Consider the following 20,110-nt stretch of genomic DNA (forward strand, 5'->3'; position numbering starts at 1 on the left):
CAGGCTAAAGTACTCCCATAATATACCCTTACGCCACTATGTGTAGCGATAGGATACTGGGCTTGAGAATTACTGTCACAGAGACAGTAACCAGCGCCACAAAGGCGGAAGATCAATGCTAGCAATGATAATAGTCACCCAAAGTATGGCAACAGAAAATACGAAAACCAAGTAAATCCATAAATACATAAGGCTTCCCCATCTCTCGTAAAAGAATTTCCAACGACGTGTCCCACATGCCAAGATAATCTCAAGTTCAAAAATAAATAGGAGAGAAATAAGCATATTCCAATGACGTGACCCCGCACGCCATAAAATCTTCAAATAGTCATAATTCTCAAACCGAAATTATTACTAAGGCATTCCCAATGCCAAAACCAAAGATCGATTAAATAAACAAGAAATAATTCCATCGAAATCCCATTTCGAAAAATCTTTCAGAAATCTCAAATCGATGAATGAAAATAAATATGAAATTCCGGAATCACCTCGGAAAATAATTCGTCGAAAGTCAGCAAAAATTATAATTTCGAAACCGAGCATAACAGAAATTAATATCCGAAATTCATGACCGAGGTAAATCATAATCCATCTCAGAAAATCATTATTGAAAGCAATTCCATGAGATAACCCAAACTGAAATTCCTGAACAAATAATATGCTCGAAAGTAATATGATAAATAAGTAAAGCATTAATTCAAGAAAATAAGCGCATGCATCATTATTTAAAACAAAAGTCCACTCACAGTACTATTCCGACGATCACGCATTCGAGTTCCGTCATCGAGCAATAGCTCGGTACATCGTCCTGTACACAATTATATTCCATGAATAATTATTCAACAATTTAATACGATTCCTAAAATCAATTCCTCATAATTACATCTCCCATTCTCCTCGGATTCAGCCCAAATTATACCACTAATACCAATTCGTTAATTTAAAGGTTCCAAGGCAGAACCGAGAGATGTCCGACTGTCGGATTCTCGTAATTCGATAATCGAAACCATAAACTTCAAAAATTAGTAATTAATTCCAAGTTTCTCCAAAAATTACCAAACTTCACATACAAGCTCTACACAATTTATAGGATTTAATGGGCTAAAAACTGGAATTAAAACACTGCCCTACACGCCTCCACGCGCCACCCACAGTGGCGGTGCGTGGGGCTCACGCGCCGGTGGCCACCACCTCCAATGGTCACCAAATTTCGGCAGCAACAACTACTCAACACGCCCAACATTTTTCTCAACTACAACACATTCCAATTTTACCTTTAAGTGCACGAAATCGGCCGGTGAAATTTTTCCAGAAAATTCAAAACCCCAGATTCGGGTATTTCTTCGATTCGACCTCCACACTGAGAATTGTAGCTAGAGACTTGGGGGAAAATGTTCCATAGCTCGAGGCGCGTCGATTGACCCGGAATTGTCGCCGGGGACCGCCGGAACCGGAAGAAATCGCCGGAATTCGTCAAATGGAACCGTCCGGTTTTTAGGCTTCGATCTCACTTTTCCAACCAAAACATCACCACCCACGGCCACAGCCGTGTAAAGGAGGAGAAGCCGCGTCGACCACTTACCGGTGCTCGCCTGCTGGTGGCCGGACGGCGCCGATCTCGACGAAGACAGAGGGAGACCGAAAGAAGAGGGAGAGAGGTCGGGGGAGAGGAGAGAGAAATGAGAGAGTTGTCTGGGTAGTTTCCGAAAATGGAAGCTACCACAGTAACTTTCTATATATATAGAAAGTTACCGTGAACAGTAACTTCTACATTTTTGGCCATAACTTTCGCATACGAACTCTGATTTTGGCGTACCACAAATGCACGCGCTCGGTTTAACGTCCTCTACAACTTTCATGAAGGAAGTTTTCTTAAATTTTGGCCCGATCAAAAAGTCAACTTTTAAGGCCACTAAAATACCGAATTAGGGTAAAAAGTGAAAGTAGTTGTCGTTTACCGTCCAAATGACTAGTAAACGGGTAAGTGAAGATACGGAATGTTACAAGTTGAGGCGCTGTCTTCAGACAACAGTGCCAGTTTTAAGCTGTTGTATGTTAAGTATGTCAGACAACATATTTTTATTTTGTCTGTTGTCTGATTAATCTTCAAACTTCAATTCTTGGACTATATCTGTTGTGTGATTAACTTTAGGATAACAGAGTTCAATTGGTTATGTTGTCTGAGTATAAATTAGAAGACACTGATTTATTAAAAACCGATGCGTGATATGAATGATTGCAATGTGTTTCTGTCCCATTTTTAGCCATTCAGACAACGGGCATTCGTCATTATATCTAATCTGTTGTGTGACCATTTGAATATCCATTCCTGAATTAAATTGTGCATTACATTGGGTCATTTACCAAATGAACAGTAGTTCATCAAATGTAAATATTACAAACCATCAAATGAGTAATCTAACCATACTTTAAACTTCAAAAGAAAAAGGGTGCATTTCCCAATCATTGAAACCAACATTTAAACTAGAAAAGCATTCTAGTGCATGTCCATCTACTTGGGACATCCACCTTTATATTGTTCCAAAACATGGCACATATATGGTGCATGAAAAATGTACCATCTACTTGGGTCTCTTTGGGTTTTGTGGTTTTTCTTCTTCACAATCTGCAAATGTTGCAGTAAAGAAGCTTGCTTTTTGAAAATGGAGGACTTGAGTTGTTAAAAACTTGAGCTTTGAGGCGGTTTTGCTCAGATGGGGAAGTGTTCCATACCTTGCTACCACATATGAAAGAAGAAGAACAAAAAAATTATGTAGATAGAAAAAATAAAAATTGTAAAGCACCATAGTCTCCAATGTAACAGAAAAGCAAAAACAAAAATTAAAACAAAAAAATAAAGTTTGACATTTCCTGGAAAAAATTAGCATACCTTGCCACCATAGTCCCCATTCCGTGAATTATATGCTCTTTCAATTACAGGTGAAGTATGTAGCAGATAATGAGTTGACGTCTTCTTAGGATAGGAAGGAGAAAATTTTCTGTGTCCTGTGCACAATATTCCAAAAAAAAAAACTGAATGGACGAATAAATTGACCATACTAGAAAATTCTTTTTAACGCCTCATCCAAATGCTGCTAATCCCCATAGCGGTATCTCGTAACATCATTTCTGACCTAATTATAGATATGTAATTTCATATATCATATTAACTTGGGCACATAACACAAGAAAACTAAAGCATTTAATGTTGATGCACGAGACCAAATCTATCTACCTGTGCATTAAAAAAAGAGTCATATATTAACTTAGAAAGCAGGACAAGTTCTATGTGCTGCACAATTGGCTCCATGCAACATGAATCATCACAGGCAAGGTTCTAAATCTCTGCGATATTTCCGATATATCCCCCGATATCTCCTTTTTTCGACGGACCGATATATCTAGGGGGCTAAATATCTTATCTGTCACCGTTTCTGCGAAATTTCTCCGACATCGTCAAATATCCCCGATATATTAGATATTTGCGATATATCCCGATAAAGTGAAGAAATATCTGTAAAATTTGAGGTATTAAAAAAAAAAAAAAAAACTCAGTAATTCTCTAAATGAAAATATGTGTGAAGAGAGATTTCCTAAAGGCAAATTTGAGTGAGGAGAAATCCCTTCAAGGTGAATCTAGGTGAGTAGAAAATCCCCACAAAGCGAATCTAGGTGAGGAAAAAATCCCCTCAAGGCGAATCTAGGTGAGGAGAATTGGATAAATACCCTCAAGGCGATTTTGGGTGAGAAGTAATTATCTAAAAGTCTAAATGCAAATCTGTGTGAGGAGAGATTTGATACTGTGTAGTCTATGACTATTTCTGTAATTCTGTATGTAGTTTGTAACTCTGTAGTTGAATAATAGAAAGAAGATAAAGCCATAAAGGTTCAATTATTCAAATGAGGCCAAATGACATTGCAGAAGGAAGTCAAGGAACCATATATGGATGACATGATGAGAAGAGAGTGCAGAGTACGGAGTATTAAATTTTGGCTATGCATCTTGAAAAAGTGAGGAATAACGAATCTACTGTGCAGTCTGTGTCTTAAACCTGAAATTTTTTTTTGGAAGTTGTCTCTTGTTTTAGTGGATCAACATAATTAAAAATAGAAAGTGATATATGATATGAAGCAAACTACAGACGGTTAAATAGTTAAATGTAATTCATCTTTTTTATTGATTTTATTTTATTAAGTGCAATGTTTATAAAACCATACAAAGGGCCCCAAATTGATCAGGGCCCCAAAGTGCCACCGGAGATCAAAACAGAGGTGATAGCATGGATAAAGAGAAAAGATTCTATTAAGCAAGAAAAGGCAGCTGTTCAAGATGATATTAGAGAAGAACTCCGTAATGATTATCTTGGCAATCAAGCAAGTATGTACAATGACGATGACGACAATGATGATGATGATGATGGATTTCAGTATCCACCAGACATGCACCCTGCAGAACGATAAGATTATCGTGCTGCAGTAAGACGATCAACCGTAGATCGTGATAAGAACTCTCAGTTTAGTAGAAATGCAAGATTTCAATTTTCAAAACAATCGAGAGGCGGTAGTAGCAGTCAACAACCGCAACAAGTTGATCGATCAAAAACCTATCGGTACTCATTTCCTGAGCCTCCAAAGCCAATGCTATCAAAAGATAGTCAATCAAAACAAAGCACAATTAAATCATTACTAAAAGGTGGTAGAGAACTATGGCAACAATGGTGTCCAAATACCACATATATGATGTTGTCCCTTTTAACAAAGCTGATTCTCCACATTTCCAAAATATGTTGACTACAGCTGGAAGCGAAACAGGTGGTGGAGGTGAAAGATATGAATATGGACAATCTTCTGTGGATGGAGGATTCCAATTTACCTGTGAAAGTAATTTTGATCATGCCACCCAAGATGAAGACCACGGAGTGAGAACAGCTGGTCATGGTGCTCAAAAGAAGACCCGATATGGGAAGAGGACTAGAGGTGCAACTGATGATCAAAGTACCCCATCTGATGTTTCTTCAATTGCCTTAAGTTTTGACTCTATTAGTTTAGGCACAGAGCGCAGTGGGATCTCAAATGAATCTCATGAAAGCAACAATTAATTTGGTTATGATGCTTATCGATATAATCAATATGGAGAAGTATATGATCAGTCATCTAGTTGGGTTCATCCTTATTATCCCCTTATAGGGGAAACAGTCGGCAGCTCTAAAGAGATCTATAACTATCATGTTCATTACTACAATTTGCACTATATGGGTCATATGTCTTGGTCTGATTATTGCATTTTCGTAGACCAGCGAGCGGCTTTCAACCGCCTAGAGGCTCTTTTTGGATGTAGATGAAGTTGACATTCATATGTATTTATATGTAGTTCTAAATTTCTAATAAATTGACTTTTTTCAAAAACGATATTTTCGTACACTGTATCCCCGATATATCCGATATCTCCCTTTTTCAAAGTACCGATAGATATGAAAATACCGATATTTAAAACCTTGATCACAGGAAGCATTAAGCATATGAAAAATGATTAAGAAAATGAGAAAGACAAAAACCTGCTATCAACTCTGGAGCCTATAAGGGACTGCCAAAATAATAACCCTGAATCTTATAAACTTATCTTTATCTGTTGATAACTTGAAAGACCTACAGGCATAAACAAATTACGTTACTTTGGCTACAATTGAAAATCAACAAAATCATCTCTTATGAACTAATGAGTTTGTAACACTACAATGAATAGTTATAACAGATGACTTCATACCTCTAAAACCAAGATTCCATTATTAATTAGAAAGCACAACATTTTAAAGCATATTGTCAAAACAAACGTCTAAAACATTGCTGGTATAATTCATAAGGCCATTAGTTCCAAGTATCCTCTTGGTCAATTTGCTACTTCTACAAGAGACATGTGTCCAAGGAAATATTGGAGACACATAGTATATCAGAACCTTTCTGTGCATGAGCATGTAAATATAATTTAAGGCCAGCTTGCTATTTCAAGTTTAATATGTTTTCAAGTCAGCTAGTTTTACATGAAAAATGTTGACACAAGTCAGCCAGTTCAAGCACAAAGGCAAGAAGTGAACATAAGCTGGAACCAAACAGGGGTATATGAACTAATAAAAGTCATTATGAGCAGGTTATTTACCATTGTTCTAAATACAACCAAAGTTCATGTAACATTGTTCTAGTGACATGAAGCATATTCACAAGATCTAACTCCTGAGTCCATTGAACAAAAGAGCTAACATTCTGCTCTTAAATTCAACAAAATGTTATCTAAAAACAATTTCACTCGAAAGAGCCTGAAAATAGAAATTTCAGGAGAAAACAAAGGGAAACGTAACAAACAAAAAAATCTAGCTATCTTAAATTTCTAATCCCAATTCAAATCGAAGAATTGAACTTCATCTATTCTTATAAGGCTATAACTGAATATCAAGGAAGTTTGATGAATGAACAATATTGCATTGCAGCATGCATATGTCAACAACGTTGAAATGGCATCCAAAACTTGCTTTTATTACATCCAGTGATTTCAATACTAATAATTGCTTAGTTACCATGTATTCCAAACTTCCAAACACAACAAATTGTCTATACAAACAATCCCACAATACTCATTTGGAAGCTGGAACTGAAAATCAATAGACAAGCATTTATATTCATAACAAAAGAAGCTGCAACATCTTAAATATAGTGGCCTAAGTTGCAGTTTCACACAATATAACAGAAAAACAGCAAGTCTAAAGATCAAATGCGGTACAAGACTTAGAGCATAACTGGAAAGATCATCCTTCTTCGAAAACACATCCATTTCTTGTGGTTCACATCTTTTTGGCTATATTTAGATATTTTCTTGGAAACATTATGGCTGTATTTGGATATGGATAAGAAAATTAAATTAAGAGCAAACAAAATTAACTATAAAAACTAAATAACACCGGTATGGCACAATTTTTCCTTTTACTTTTGCGAAGAAATGAAAATTCATTAGAATAATATGATTGGTGGATAAGGAATCCACAGAAGACAGCTGAAAGAAAGGATCTATAAAAACTCTGAGACCAACGAACAGCTGAATATGAGAAGCAAGACTCTTCACAACAGCTACCAAATTTAGCACAATAACAGCTACCAAATTTAGCACAATATAAGAAAGGGAAAACCAGCAGTACCACTAAATGACCATAAAGCAGACCAAAATTGCAATCGATCTTAATACTGGTCAAACTAATTTTACTGGCAAGCCACCAATTTCATAATGTCCAAGTAATGATAATGCACAGATTGTCTGTCTTCTCTAATAATGTTGAGATTTACTATGCTTCATACAGTATATCTCTCATCCTTGGTGATCATACGTTTTGAAAAGAAAACATACAAATAAAAGAAAAGCAAATTTGAATTTCCTTCTATTAAGAATATGTCTAAAACCCTTCTTATATGTTGTCTTTATTTGCTTCAGCCAAATACATCCAAGTACAGCAGGTCATGCAGCATTTCTACTATGCTCAGTTCATCTATAAAAATTTAACCTTTCTCTTTTTGTCAAATAGATGGACTGAGCATATTAGAAATTTAACCTTCATGAGCGAACTCTAACTGGAAAATTTTTCTTTTTTTTTTTCCTGAAAAGAAAGAAAATTCTTGTTTACAAAATTTAAACTGGTGTAGCATTTATCCCAACACCAGTAGAATGCCCATTCCCCCAATATTGTTTGATCAAGATAAACAGTACAGCACTGTAAACAAGATCTTCACCTCAATGGAAAAAAGAAAAAAAAAGTAATCAACCGCAGTTTGTAATAAACAAACTTTATTAATTCTGTATCCGCAGTTTGTAATAAACAAATTTATTAATTCTGTATCAAAATTTTTTTTTCTTAGATGCTAGCAGGTATCTGCAAGTACCAGTGGATTAGAAGTATCCTAGAGTCAAAGATGCAAAAAGTCAACCTAAACAGATTTGAAGTACTGGATAATTGTATGTGCAGTATGACGGTATCAGATTATCCTGAGTATCCACAACGGGATACAACAAGTTTTGACGTATATATGCTTCATAATGTCCGATGAAGAAAAAAAAGCAGGACTATAAGTAGTCCATAATTTATCTGTAAAATAATCATATACGATAATTCTCCACAACATCAACTGAAAGCAGTAACAAGAATATTCCAATCTAAAAAGATTGTAGAAGTTGAACTCCGATGACACTGAAGCCCAAAGAGAAGTCCGGTAATCAACCCTATACAAGATTATGAATCAAAAACAGTCTAAGATTCTTACCTTATAATTATGTTATAATTGTGCTTTTAATTTCCTCTTATAATGGATGAATTTCTCTAAGGAATAAGATCAAAGTATACTATAAAACTAAAGGGATATAACTAATATTCTCGAATTTCCTCTGCATTCTAGGGAACTTGTTAAGGTCAGTTTATTTAAGAATTCACAGAACAAAAAAATGATGTATAACAAAGAGAGTCTTACAGACATGCAATGTAAAGACATGCAGCCTGTACTTGCTCTGACTTACGGTCCCTTGTGAAATTCAGCTCAATCACAATCTTCACAAAAGCAAAGCAGATTCAGAAACTGAACAGTTCACAAGTTCTGTATAAAGAACCGTATTGAATCTTAAATTCAAGTAATAGTACACACACTCTATAAAAGCGTTTAGCTATGTCAATAATTTCTTCATTGTCTCCCATATCTAAAGCATTTCTCATACATATCAATTCATATTCGGCTGCAAAAGCATAAAAATAAAAACGATAGATCGTTAATATGCCAATTCATCGTCATCTTCATTCTTCAGTAACTCCTGACCGTCATTTCTTATGTAACTATGATAACATTTGAACATGATAAACTTCATTAAGATTTCAGAGGTTGAATCTAAAATTTAACCATGTAAACTTGTGACAAATTGAGTAACTCTGAAGAGCAAGTAAGCAACCAATAGGAACAGAGCGCCTATTTCAAAAGAACAAGTACCACGTAGTGTGGTAAGATCCTAGGCTCGGTATACAAATAAATCTTATACAAAATGCACAGAAACCTTTAAATAATGAAGCGGCAAAAGAAAAGGGGAAATCTCAATGCTCAAGTTTGTGTAAAAACAGAGATTATAGGCTGATAACTCATATCAATAAAATCAAATCAGGAAGTAAACATATATATATATATATATATATATATATGAAATCAATTTGTGATAACCAAAACAATCAAATCCCAACAGAAAGAAATAACAAGGAGAAAGACAGCACCTGAATAGCGAAATCACTCTGTGTATAACAGTCGGAAGAACAAAAACTAAAGGGAAGAGATGAAGCTCGATGAGGAGCTCATAAACAGCTCGTTAGCCTTGTCCAGGTCGCCATTGGCTTTGTGAAGCATCTTCTGCACCCCATTACTTTGTACTCTTCAGAATCTCAGACAAACTCAGCAGGCTCTTCGACATCTAAAAAGAAATTAATACCCTAAATCAGAAAAATATTAGGAGATTTTAGTCCAAATTGATGGAGAAAAAGATGTGGATACCTCTTGAATCGGAGACGTAGAGAAGAGTGAGGAGGCTTTAGTTCAGAAAACGAAGCAGGCTTCTGTGCAGCTGTTATCAAAGAGAAATTGGTTGACGAGGAAGGCGATCTGGACGGGTGTGACGGTACCCTTTCCCAAATTCTCCGATTTCTTGGCTTTAGATTGCTTCACCATTGTTCTCCGATTGATGATTAGGGATCTGAGGGATGGGTTTCAGTGGAGAGAGGGTGAAATCCACTAGGCACTTAGGTGAGAAGCTAGGGGCGCTTCGATTGGATCGATGAGGGATTTTTTTTTGAGTTGCACACGAAGGTTGGCTATGGATGAAGAGGAAGGTATCTGTGTTTTGGGGAGAGAAGGAGACTGATGAAGTTCATGGTGTTTTGTATGGCGTTGGAAATAAATGAAGTAGGAGACACAACTCTTAAGTTGTCAAACACCGGCTAGTTGGCTCTTTTTATTTTGTATTCATGAATCACACAATACATAAGTTATGTTGTCTGATTCTGCACACTTTAAGTTTGAGCTTAGGCAGCAAGGAGGGGAAGTTCCCGCTCTATGCAATCAAAGTTTCAATTTTAAGGGGGGACTGAGTGGTTTTTGGAGGCACATCCAAACCTCCAATATATCTTTCTTGATCAAACAACACAAAAACAGAAACTGTTGTATGACATTTTACAAGGTACACTCATACAACAGATATAACTATTCTGTTGTACAATGTAGTACAAATTTAAGGCCAAATCTGAGTCCTGGTAGGAGGGAAATCTGCCGCTCATTTTTTTTTCATTCACACAACGGATCATTCTTGTAAGTGTGGTACAATTATCTTCTTGCTAAAATTTTTTGAATTTTAATAGCCTTATACAACGCAAGTTTTTTAAACGTGTTGTATGATTCACTTTCTCTCATCACACAACGATTTTTTTTTTCGTTGTGCAGAAAGTGTTGTGTGTTTAAGTTATTGGTGTAGTGACAATAATGTTTTATTTTAAAGAATAAAAATAAAATAAGAATATATGCTAAAAATAGTTTGATGATATGGCACCTGCCACATCATTTGGTATTAATATTTGGTAAAATTATTTGGTATCTCAAGCATTTTTGTTGCAGAATATCACCTCTTACTCAATACTTCCATTTAAAGTTAGATTAAAATACTTTTTTTTTTTAGAAGATGAAAATTCCATTAATAACCAAACAAATTACATAGCATTAGATCCATAGTTATTGGACCGTCAACATGAGTGACTTCCATGAGCCAAAATGACCCAACCCCTAACCAAATTTTACGCTCATACCCACAAGCTACAATGAGTAACCACTAAATATGTACCGATACAACCCAGCCACCAACATTACGATGAACTGTTTTCACTCGTTCAGGCACCGCGATCCAAAACTGCCAAACCACGTGTAAGGGTGATTCACCATCACATTGATAGCCAAAAAGCACAAACAAAAGACCATACCACGACACACCTATGAAACCAAAACAACCTAACCCTCGCTCAATTGAGGAGGGACTTATTATACCTAGACAAAAACCAAAACCTAAAAAACCTAACCAAAAACCACAAACTAAAAACCTAATAGAAAAGAGAATTCGACCACCACAACACGCTTCCAATTTCCTCAACATCAGACCCCAACCACCAGCAAACCACCGCCTTAATCCCAGCCTCACAATCTCACCCCATTGTAGCCACACAAGCCCGCCGTGTGGCCTTCCACCTCCACTATCTACATAGTCTCCGATCAGATCTAGGACCAGAACTAGACCATTGACAAAGAAGAACACTGAAAACCATGAAAGAGGGAGCAATCTGCACCGCCACCATAGGCCTGGATCTGCTGACCACTACCACCCTTTGACTCTCCACCTTCCTATCCCCTTCCACCTCGGAGTGAAACCATCCCAGCCGCTCACACCCATCAGATCCATAACCAGGATCCTCCACCCCTGTCGTAACCCAGCCAAAGGCTTGAGAAAGAAAACCGTCGTCGTTCGATGCTGCAGTCGTTGAAGCTCTCTTACCCCAGAAGAAACTAATAAGTCCACCACCTGTCCGGCGACGTCCACCACACGCCGACGCAGCCAGAAGCCTCCATCGACGTGGGGAACATCGCCGGACAAGCCACAACAACAAAACTCTGTTTTCCAACCCTAGGTTTTCCTCCGGATATCGCGGAGTAAGAGTATCCTATACTTTGATAAAGCTAGGTTAAAATACCAGCTTTCATAATATGCAAAATGATAATATATTTAGTTAACATTTTTTATATTGTTATTTCTACCCTACTGCGTATAAAATTTAGGACAAAAAATACAAATCCGCAACATCGCGGGCGAGTTGCCTAGTAAGATGTGAAGGTGAAGAAATTACTAGCCCAAACAAAAGAACAGAAAAAAAAAATAGGGTAGAGAAAGGGTAAAAGATCAGAGAAAAAAGACAAAAGAAAAAAAAATAAAAAAATTAATGAAAGGGTTTTTGTCCATTTACCCCATTTTTAGAGATTTTTTTCCTACTTACCCCATTAAGTTTTTTTAATTCTTTCTTACCCAAAACACTCTAAGGTGGTCTTCCCTAATACCCCATTAATTTTTTTTTTTGTTTTTTAATTTTTTTTAATACCATTTTACCCTCACCCATTTGTTTTTTTTTTTTTTTTTAAATAAAAAAAAAAATGGAAGACAGAGAGAAACCATAGGACACTTTGCCGGAGCCCGGTCACCAGCCGCCGGAATCCGACCAACTTTTGCCTAATTCCGGTCACCGGTTACCGCCCACGGGAATTTACTGAAAATCTCACCGAAAATATTTTTTGAGAAAATTAGATAAAACCCCAAAAAACAAAGCTCCTATTAAGAAAAACTCATCCCTATATTTTCTTTTAATCTACACCCAATTCACATAATTGAACCTTCCTTATAGGTTTTAATCTATAATTAAGATTTTTCATGTTTTCTAGTTTGACTTTTTTTCCCTTCTGATTGAATAAATAAAATATTCCTCAAATATAGTTGTTGACTATTTTTTGAATTTAAATATTTAGAATTTAATACAATCAATTTAATCCTTGATTTTTCTCTTATTTAAAAAGATTAATTGCCTTAATTATCCTATATTTCTTCCTTTCCGATGTGATCTATATATTTGCTATTTTTTAATAAATATGGTTGTGTAGCATCAGATTCTGTTATATTCGTATTATATAAATATTTCTCTTTCTCGACATGATTAAACATCCTCTTATTAAGGTATGTTATTTTGCTTATTTGTTCTAATAGGGTGTAATTATACAATCATTCCATATTCATTAATTTTCTAAAATTGTCGAGTTAATGTAATTAGCTCATGTAAAATGTAGTTTGATTGCTTTAAGATTTTTTTTTTTCCGCCCCTACATTTTTCTCCACATATGTGCCTGATTGACTGATTCTATGGGGTGGTCAAGGACCACATAATAGTTATGTGTAACTATAGAGCTTGCTTAATATATAATTATCCCTTAATTTTGAATGTGCAAGAGTTTTTGCACTATAATTTAGCAAACTCGTTATTATCATTCATTGTTTTACAATTGAAAATGAAATTTACAATATTAAGAAGTTTATTTCTAATATCAAGGTAATTTAAATACACATTCTTTTTTATGAATAAACCTAAAAATTTATTGAAATAGGGACAATGAGCATGATGTTCATCCAGTATTGAAATAAACAATTTTAAATTTGTTTTTACAATTGAAATATAAACTTTACATTTTCGAACCTAATATAAAGAACATTATAACACTTCATCCGTCATCTCGACTACCACTTTGCAATGTAGTCTTCAAAAATCTCGCAACTACTAGTGTCCTGCATGTTGTGATTCCTTATACAATTGCAAATTACCTTCATGGATCTATTTCAAAGGTAAAACTCTATTAGGATTTACATACATATATCCAAAATATATTATCTAAATTATAGGTATATTAATTGTCAATACTATAGGTTATGGAATAAACAACCTATGATATAGAGTCACACAAATAATTTAAAACTACAAAAACAAACATCTAAATCATAGGTATTACATATTAAAGCAATCTAAGTATCAGGTAATTAGAAACAACGATTCTATTTTGAAGGAATGAAACTAAGTTTTGTACCAGATTCATAAATTGAAATTTCTAATTACTAAAAATCCATCCAATTCAAGCTTTACACAAAATCAAGAGATTAACAAAGATATTATACTAAATAAATCTGATGAATAAGTAATTTGAATTACGAATATGATAAATGTACCTATTTGAAAGAAAGTCTCTAACCCATAAGAAAATGATGAAATAAACCTCATGAATAGGTCCTTTGAAATCATATGCAACTTTGTGAAAGGTCTCCACCCAAAGAAAAAATGACGAATGAATTCACTAGCTTCTATATATAGGAAGAAACATACCAAAAATTCATCATTATATGATAATAATGAGATTAATGTAAACACCTAAAATTAAGTACTGATAAAAACCTAAAGTGAAGGTAATACCAACAATAACGTCAATCAAACTCCATAATATTTGCTATATGATTTTGACTATTAATCCTATTTAATAGGTGAATGGGGAATTTGATAGTGGCAGATTTAGTAATTCTTAACAACATTATGTTTTAATATTTATCATATTTAATAGGTTTTTTTATTTTGAATAAACCTAATTAATTGGTTTGAGTGTATATTAAAACACTATTATGGATGAGTTTATTCTAAAAGAGGTGTGTGAATTTGGGTGTAGAATCAAATTCCCCTATTTTTTTTGCCCCCAATAGACATCTATTGCCCCCAATAGACGACTATCAGTCATGTATTGCCCCCCAATAGACGTCTGTTGCCCCCCAATATAACTTTCGGTAGCCGGAATGAGAACTAATCTTCCTAAAATTAGACAGATAAAACTTTGACTAAAGAAAAAAAATGAAGAAATTATATCAATTTTATAACGTCTATTGTCCCCCAATAGACGTCTATTACCTCCTAATAGACCTTTAACAGACCTCTATTGCCCCAATAGATCTTTATTATGAGATAATAAAACTTTTTTTTCCTTTTTTCTTTCCTTTTGCCCCCATTTTACAAAAAAAAAAAAAAAAAAAAAAAAAAAATTGATTTACATCCTTTTCACCTTTCTCCGCCGGTTGCTTTTTTTTTTTTTTTTTGAGAATGACTTCGCCAGTTGCTGTTTTGGGGCAAAAAACGGAGAAGGGACCGGAGAAGGACCCTCAGTTGCTGTTTTGGGCCAAGAACGACGTCGTTGACAGAGGAAGAGTGTCGAACTCAGAGAGAGAGAGCATCGAACTCCAGCTTGAACTCCGGACCTGACCCGGACTCGAACTCGAACTCGAACTCCGGCTGCCGCTCTTGCATTAATCCAATTCCTCTCCGTCTCGAAAGCAAACGCCACAACCGGAGCTTCTTCGTTGTATGCAATCGACGTTGTCTTCCGCCCATGAAGGATCCGGTGAGTGGTGGATCTCTCTCTAATTCCTCGTCGTGCCGGACTTGATAACGACAGCCTGCAGCGCCACCAATGATCGAGTACTCACCAGAGCCTCCGTCATGGAGCGAGCCAGGCTCGGAGGCGTCGGTTCGAAATCCGAGGGAAGAGAGAGAGAGAGAGTTTTAGGAGAGCTGTGCGCATCGTGGAGACAGAGAGGAGAGGTAGCACTGCCATTGTGTAATTTTTTAATTTTTAGTGGGTAAAATCGTTTTTTTAATATGTTTTTGGGTTAGTGGGAACAGTTTTTTGTTGGTGGTGTAAAATTAGCCTATTTTGGGGCTGGTGGTCAAGGACCCTAAATGAAATGGCAGTACTTCGAACAGAGGAGCTCAAGTATATTATTGATCCGTCAAGGGTTCCTGGCGAAGATGAAAAGTATAGTAAAGCTGGTTGAAAACTGCTCCGAAAAAACTTCCCATCTCTTTTCAGTCTTTGCTAGTTTGAATTGGGTCGTCGAAAGTTATTGACTTGATCGTCTTAAGAAACCCAAAAGCTCCCCAGTGCCGGTGTTTCAGTTCCCTTAATTGGGTTGGTGTTTACCTGAGAAGAGCCACATTCTATCTGTTGTCTATAAGAGAGAGGCTATCGTTCTGCTGCTGGGTTCTGGTTCTTCAATACCCATTTCTATTAATCAATGGTCGAACCAAATAGCAAGGTAAAACTACGTTGTTAATGTTGCATCGTTTTTCTTTCTGCAAATATCTGACTGCAGTGAGATTAAGATGGGTATAGTGTTTCTGGAAATCAGACTATTGCAAAGCAGCATCTTTTCTTGATTCCTTGTATTTGGTTTGGCTGCGTAAATGTTTCGATTGGTGTTTTCTGTCATGACTTGGGAAACACAATGATGTATTTATCTATTGCCGGCCTGGTAATACCATCTTTCTCAACATTGATTTTCCTTTTTTTAGTGGGTTTAATTCGCAGGGTGGTTCCCACTTGAGCGAAAGAAAGAAGAAAGATGTTGCTGGCAACATGGTGGACAGAATCAGTGGATTGCCGGATGAAATTCTAGTGAGTATACTGTCTCTGTTGCCCCTGAAGGAAGCGCAAGCTACTAGTATCCTTTCTAGGAGGTGGCAGTATGTGTGGGCGTATTGTACTACTCTCAACTTTGATGATGAGAAGAATTTAGTCAGATTGCGCCTGTCCGACAGAGAAGCACTCGAATTGGAAATGTGTAGGTACGTCAATTGGGTGGATAGTGTGTTAAAACAGCATAGAGCCTTAAACATTGAGCGATTCAGGGTTTATTTTAAGCTTTGATTCTAGAAGTTGTATTGATAAATGGATTCAATTTGCAATGAGGAAAGGAGTTCAAATGCTTGAGCTGGACTTTGTATGTACTCTTTATCTACATCTTCCGAAATACAGATTTAGAAACAAACTGTTAGGTATCAGCAAAACCTCTGCTTCAAAGTCCTTGTGTTCTGAATACATTGGTTTTAAGTGCCTCAAAGTTCTTGATTTGAAAACTGTTGATGTGGACAAAGAAGTTCTTGAGTACTTTTTGTCTAACTCTCGAGGTCTTGAACGACTGTCCGTGTCTGATTCTTCAACACTGGTTAATCTAAAAGTAACCGGTCATTCTATTGCATTGAAGTACTTGGTGATAAAATGATGTAAAAATATCAAAACCATTGAGATCTGTGATTCAATCCTAGTTTCATTTGTTTATGATGGACCTGTGAGAAACTTGGTTCTTAGTAATCTACCACTTCTTGTTGAGGTTTCCCTTTTTGGATGGTTGGCACCCGATTTCTTAGAGATTGCCTTCTTACAACTGTCCTTCTGTCTTTCTCAACTGGAGAATCTCAAATTCAGCTATATGAATGCGGTTAGTATTGTTATAAATGCGTTGTAATTTTTTTTTCCTTTGTTGTTGGATTATGTTGGTGCCTTACTTGATGTTTGTTTTTCAGTGGAGCAAAATGGACCCTGTGCTTCCTTCATTACCTAATCTTAAGCGTTTGGAATTAGTAATTGATGAATATGAAAACTTTGCTCTTCTTCATCTCGCATCTTTCATTAAGGAATCTCCTTGCATGCATACACTTGTGTTGCGGGTATGTATACTAAACAGTGTATTTTGTATGTGCACCTCTTGATTGTTTTGTTTATTAGATTCACAACTGATGATGACGATGATAATGAATTACAAGTTATCGATATTTCTATATAGTTGGACTTTTTCTAGTGTATAATTGATATAGTCTAGGTTTTCGTACTGAACAGAAATACAAGCTTCACTTTTCTTTCACTTGCATTTGATAAATTGTTACATGAATGTTGATATAGGATAGTCTCTTCTGATATCTGGTAACCAAATTGGTTATATGTTAAACAGCAATTATTGACAGAAGCCTAGTTCAGAATAAAACAGTTACAATTAAAGTTTAGAAATATGGAAAAAGTAAGGAAAAAAAATCATCCGTATAATGGTGTGGTTGCATATGGAATTTTTTCTTTTTCCATTTGGGTTAGGGTTCAATTAGGTAGAGTATAAATTCTGTTTATTCCAATTCCAGTTTTGTAGAAAAGAGTGAGTACAAATTAACTAGACAACAGAAAGGTTGAACTTTGCTGCCGATTGCTGTATAGTGGCCGGATAGTTGATCCCTTGATTTTTATCTTCCTTTGATTTGAATGACGACTTTGATTCCATTTTGATCTGACTTCTTTGAATGAAGATTATTTTTCCTTCAGAAATGTATTTTCACTAGATAATAGAATATTCAGATGTAAATCAATGTCTAGGATAAAATCTAGAATGGTATACCGTTTATCATTCTTGGGGGTTGAAAATTTGGCAGCTATATTGACGGATACAATTTGTAATTCTTGTTGCATGTACACACTTTCTTCTTTGGTGCAGTTATCACGATCATGGGGTAAAAAAAGTCCCTTTGCCAAGAAGCGAGCTGCAAAATGCTCCCATGCTTGTCTAAAGGTTGTGGAAATAGTAGGGTACAGCGGCCAGAGCCGTCAGACTGAACTTGTGATGTACTTGACAAAGAGTGCAAGGAATCTGGAGAAAATTGTTTTTAATCCTGTTGCTCGTTGGGGTCCAAGCTTCGACAGACTACGAGATCATTCTGCAGTGAAGGATGAAGAGTGGTCAAGAGCTCAGGCTCGGCAGCTTAAAGAAAAATTGCCTGCAACTCTGGAAGTTGTGTGCCTGTAGCTACAACAGCCTTAATTAGTAGGAAACTGCATTGCTAAATTATATGTATTGAATAATGAATGCTTCTCTTGAATTTTGTTATTCTGAAACTACAAGCTCAATCCGCAGTTGAATTAATGATTAATGTTTGTAGTACACTGCAGTGCTTAAATGAATGGTGTTTTGCAAAGTTGTCCTCCCTCCTGGCTATTTTCAAAAGCCAAAAACCAGGGAGTTGGTGTTTGGCATTGAATAAACAATGTTCGTTTTTACTTGTGTTATTGTAACCATGGAAGCTCTATTTCCGGTTGAATGGTGAAGAACCAAATTTAGTAATTGGATTGAAATTTACAATACAGAGACAGAACGACTTCCTGACCGAACGGGAGTCTGGGAATCAACAGGAATGAAGTTAAGTGATGCCAGAAATGTTGCAGGCTTATGTGAATTACTAGCCAAAAAAAGAAAAAAGAATTGAACGTCCACTGGAATGAGAAAACATCAGGAGAAGAAAAAAAAGGAGGGAAAAAAACTAGATGAAAGGGATGTGCCCTAGAACAGAAGACCTCAACTATGTTATAAGTATGACGAGGTCTACTGGCCAAGATGAAAAGGAAAGTAAAGCTGGTTATTTATTTGAAAAGATTTGGTTAACAGAATCGAAGGTGATTCTTGTTGGCAATCCGGGCAATAAGAAGGAGCAGCTGTTCTGTGGTAGAGTGACTAGAGTCGTCATGGGTTCTCTTGGAAAACGATTCTCTGGTCAAATATGAGGTATGACCGTATGAGATTATATGAGAGAACAAAAATATGGAATTCTAGTGTGGAATTTTCTTTCTTTGCCAACTGAAGTTGGGTCTTCTCAATGCAGTTACTTATTGAAAGATACTGACTCAATTGTATTGAGAAACCCAAAAGCAATTTGTATTTTTTGTTTTTTTAAATGTTATTGATGGGTTGGTGATTTCCTATGCTATTGAAGCAGGTGGAGTAATCTAAGAGTTAAATTCTATGTTTAGTATCCGAGTTTGCCTATAAAAAAGGCTATTTGGTCATTCTGCTTCTGGGTTCTGGTTCTTCTTCACCCATCTCAGTACCAATGGTCAAACCAAGTAGCAAGGTACACCTTCATCTAAATATTGTATATTAGATCATTTTGTGAAGTATTTGACTATATGGTATTTCATTATATTAAAAGTTTCATTTTTTCCTTGGAATCCAACTAGTATAAAGGCAGCATTTTTCTTAATTCCTTCCATTTGGTTTTGGCTTTCTTACTGCTTTGATTGTTATATGTCAATTGACTTGATTCTTCGAATGGAATAATGAGAGACAGAATGTAATTGCCTGCTAACATTTTTCAAGTTTCCACCTTTCATAACATTGTTGTTTCTTGGGTCAATCATAGGGTGGCTTTAACTTGAGAAAAAGAAGGAAAATAGGTGGTGAAGAAAATTTTGTGGACAGAATCAGTGCGTTGCCTGATGAAATTCTTGTTATTATCCTGTCTGGCTTGCCCGTAAGGGATGCACAAGCTACTAGTATCCTTTCTAGGAGATGGCGGTATATGTGGGCCAGCATTACGACTCTCAACTTTGATGATGAGAAAAATTTATGCAGATTGTATGAGCTGAGCAGAATTTATCCAGAGGGGAAAGAATTGAAGAAGCTTTGGTATGTTGATTGGGTGGACAGTGTGTTGAAACTGCATAGAGCCCCACACATTGAGCAATTCAGGGTTTCTTTTGATATTGGTCTGAGAAGTTCTATTGATGAATGGATTCAATTTGCAATGAAAAAGGGAGTTCAAATGATTGAGTTGGACTTCTTAGAATATCC

General features: G+C 36.0%; 1 protein-coding gene and 1 long non-coding RNA gene across 5 annotated transcripts; one reads left to right on the forward strand and one right to left on the reverse strand.

The window, feature by feature from the left end:
- Positions 1-2,456: 2,456 nt before the first annotated feature.
- LOC121051562 lies at positions 2,457-6,749 on the reverse strand. The gene is made up of 4 exons (XR_005806098.1): positions 6,570-6,749; positions 5,556-5,646; positions 2,891-3,006; positions 2,457-2,733 (listed from the first exon to the last, which is right to left on the reverse strand). It is a non-coding gene; the product is annotated as an uncharacterized LOC121051562 (long non-coding RNA).
- Positions 6,750-15,402: 8,653 nt separating this feature from the next.
- On the forward strand, positions 15,403-18,461 carry LOC112189139 (probable FBD-associated F-box protein At5g38565). Of its 4 annotated transcripts, XM_040513696.1 has the most exons (5): positions 15,410-15,763; positions 16,020-16,292; positions 16,838-16,945; positions 17,031-17,174; positions 17,984-18,461. In XM_040513696.1, exons 3-5 carry the CDS (start codon positions 16,937-16,939, stop codon positions 18,290-18,292), a joined length of 462 nt encoding a protein of 153 aa, XP_040369630.1. In that variant the 5' UTR covers positions 15,410-15,763; positions 16,020-16,292; positions 16,838-16,936; the 3' UTR covers positions 18,293-18,461. The 4 variants fall into 4 exon arrangements, with proteins under 4 accessions (XP_040369631.1, XP_040369630.1, XP_024184181.1 ...); XM_024328413.2 differs by having other exon boundaries at positions 16,020-16,945; XM_024328414.2 differs by having other exon boundaries at positions 16,036-16,945.
- The last annotated feature ends 1,649 nt before the right edge of the window (positions 18,462-20,110 follow it).

This window comes from Rosa chinensis, chromosome 2, assembly GCF_002994745.2.
Source record: "Rosa chinensis cultivar Old Blush chromosome 2, RchiOBHm-V2, whole genome shotgun sequence".
Lineage (NCBI taxonomy): Eukaryota > Viridiplantae > Streptophyta > Magnoliopsida > Rosales > Rosaceae > Rosa > Rosa chinensis.

Bases quoted from the DNA above. Each gene is read 5' to 3' on its own strand.
- LOC112189139 (XM_024328413.2), top strand. The intron at 17,175-17,983 runs GTATGTATACTA...TCTTTGGTGCAG, and splicing joins TGCATACACTTGTGTTGCGG to TTATCACGATCATGGGGTAA.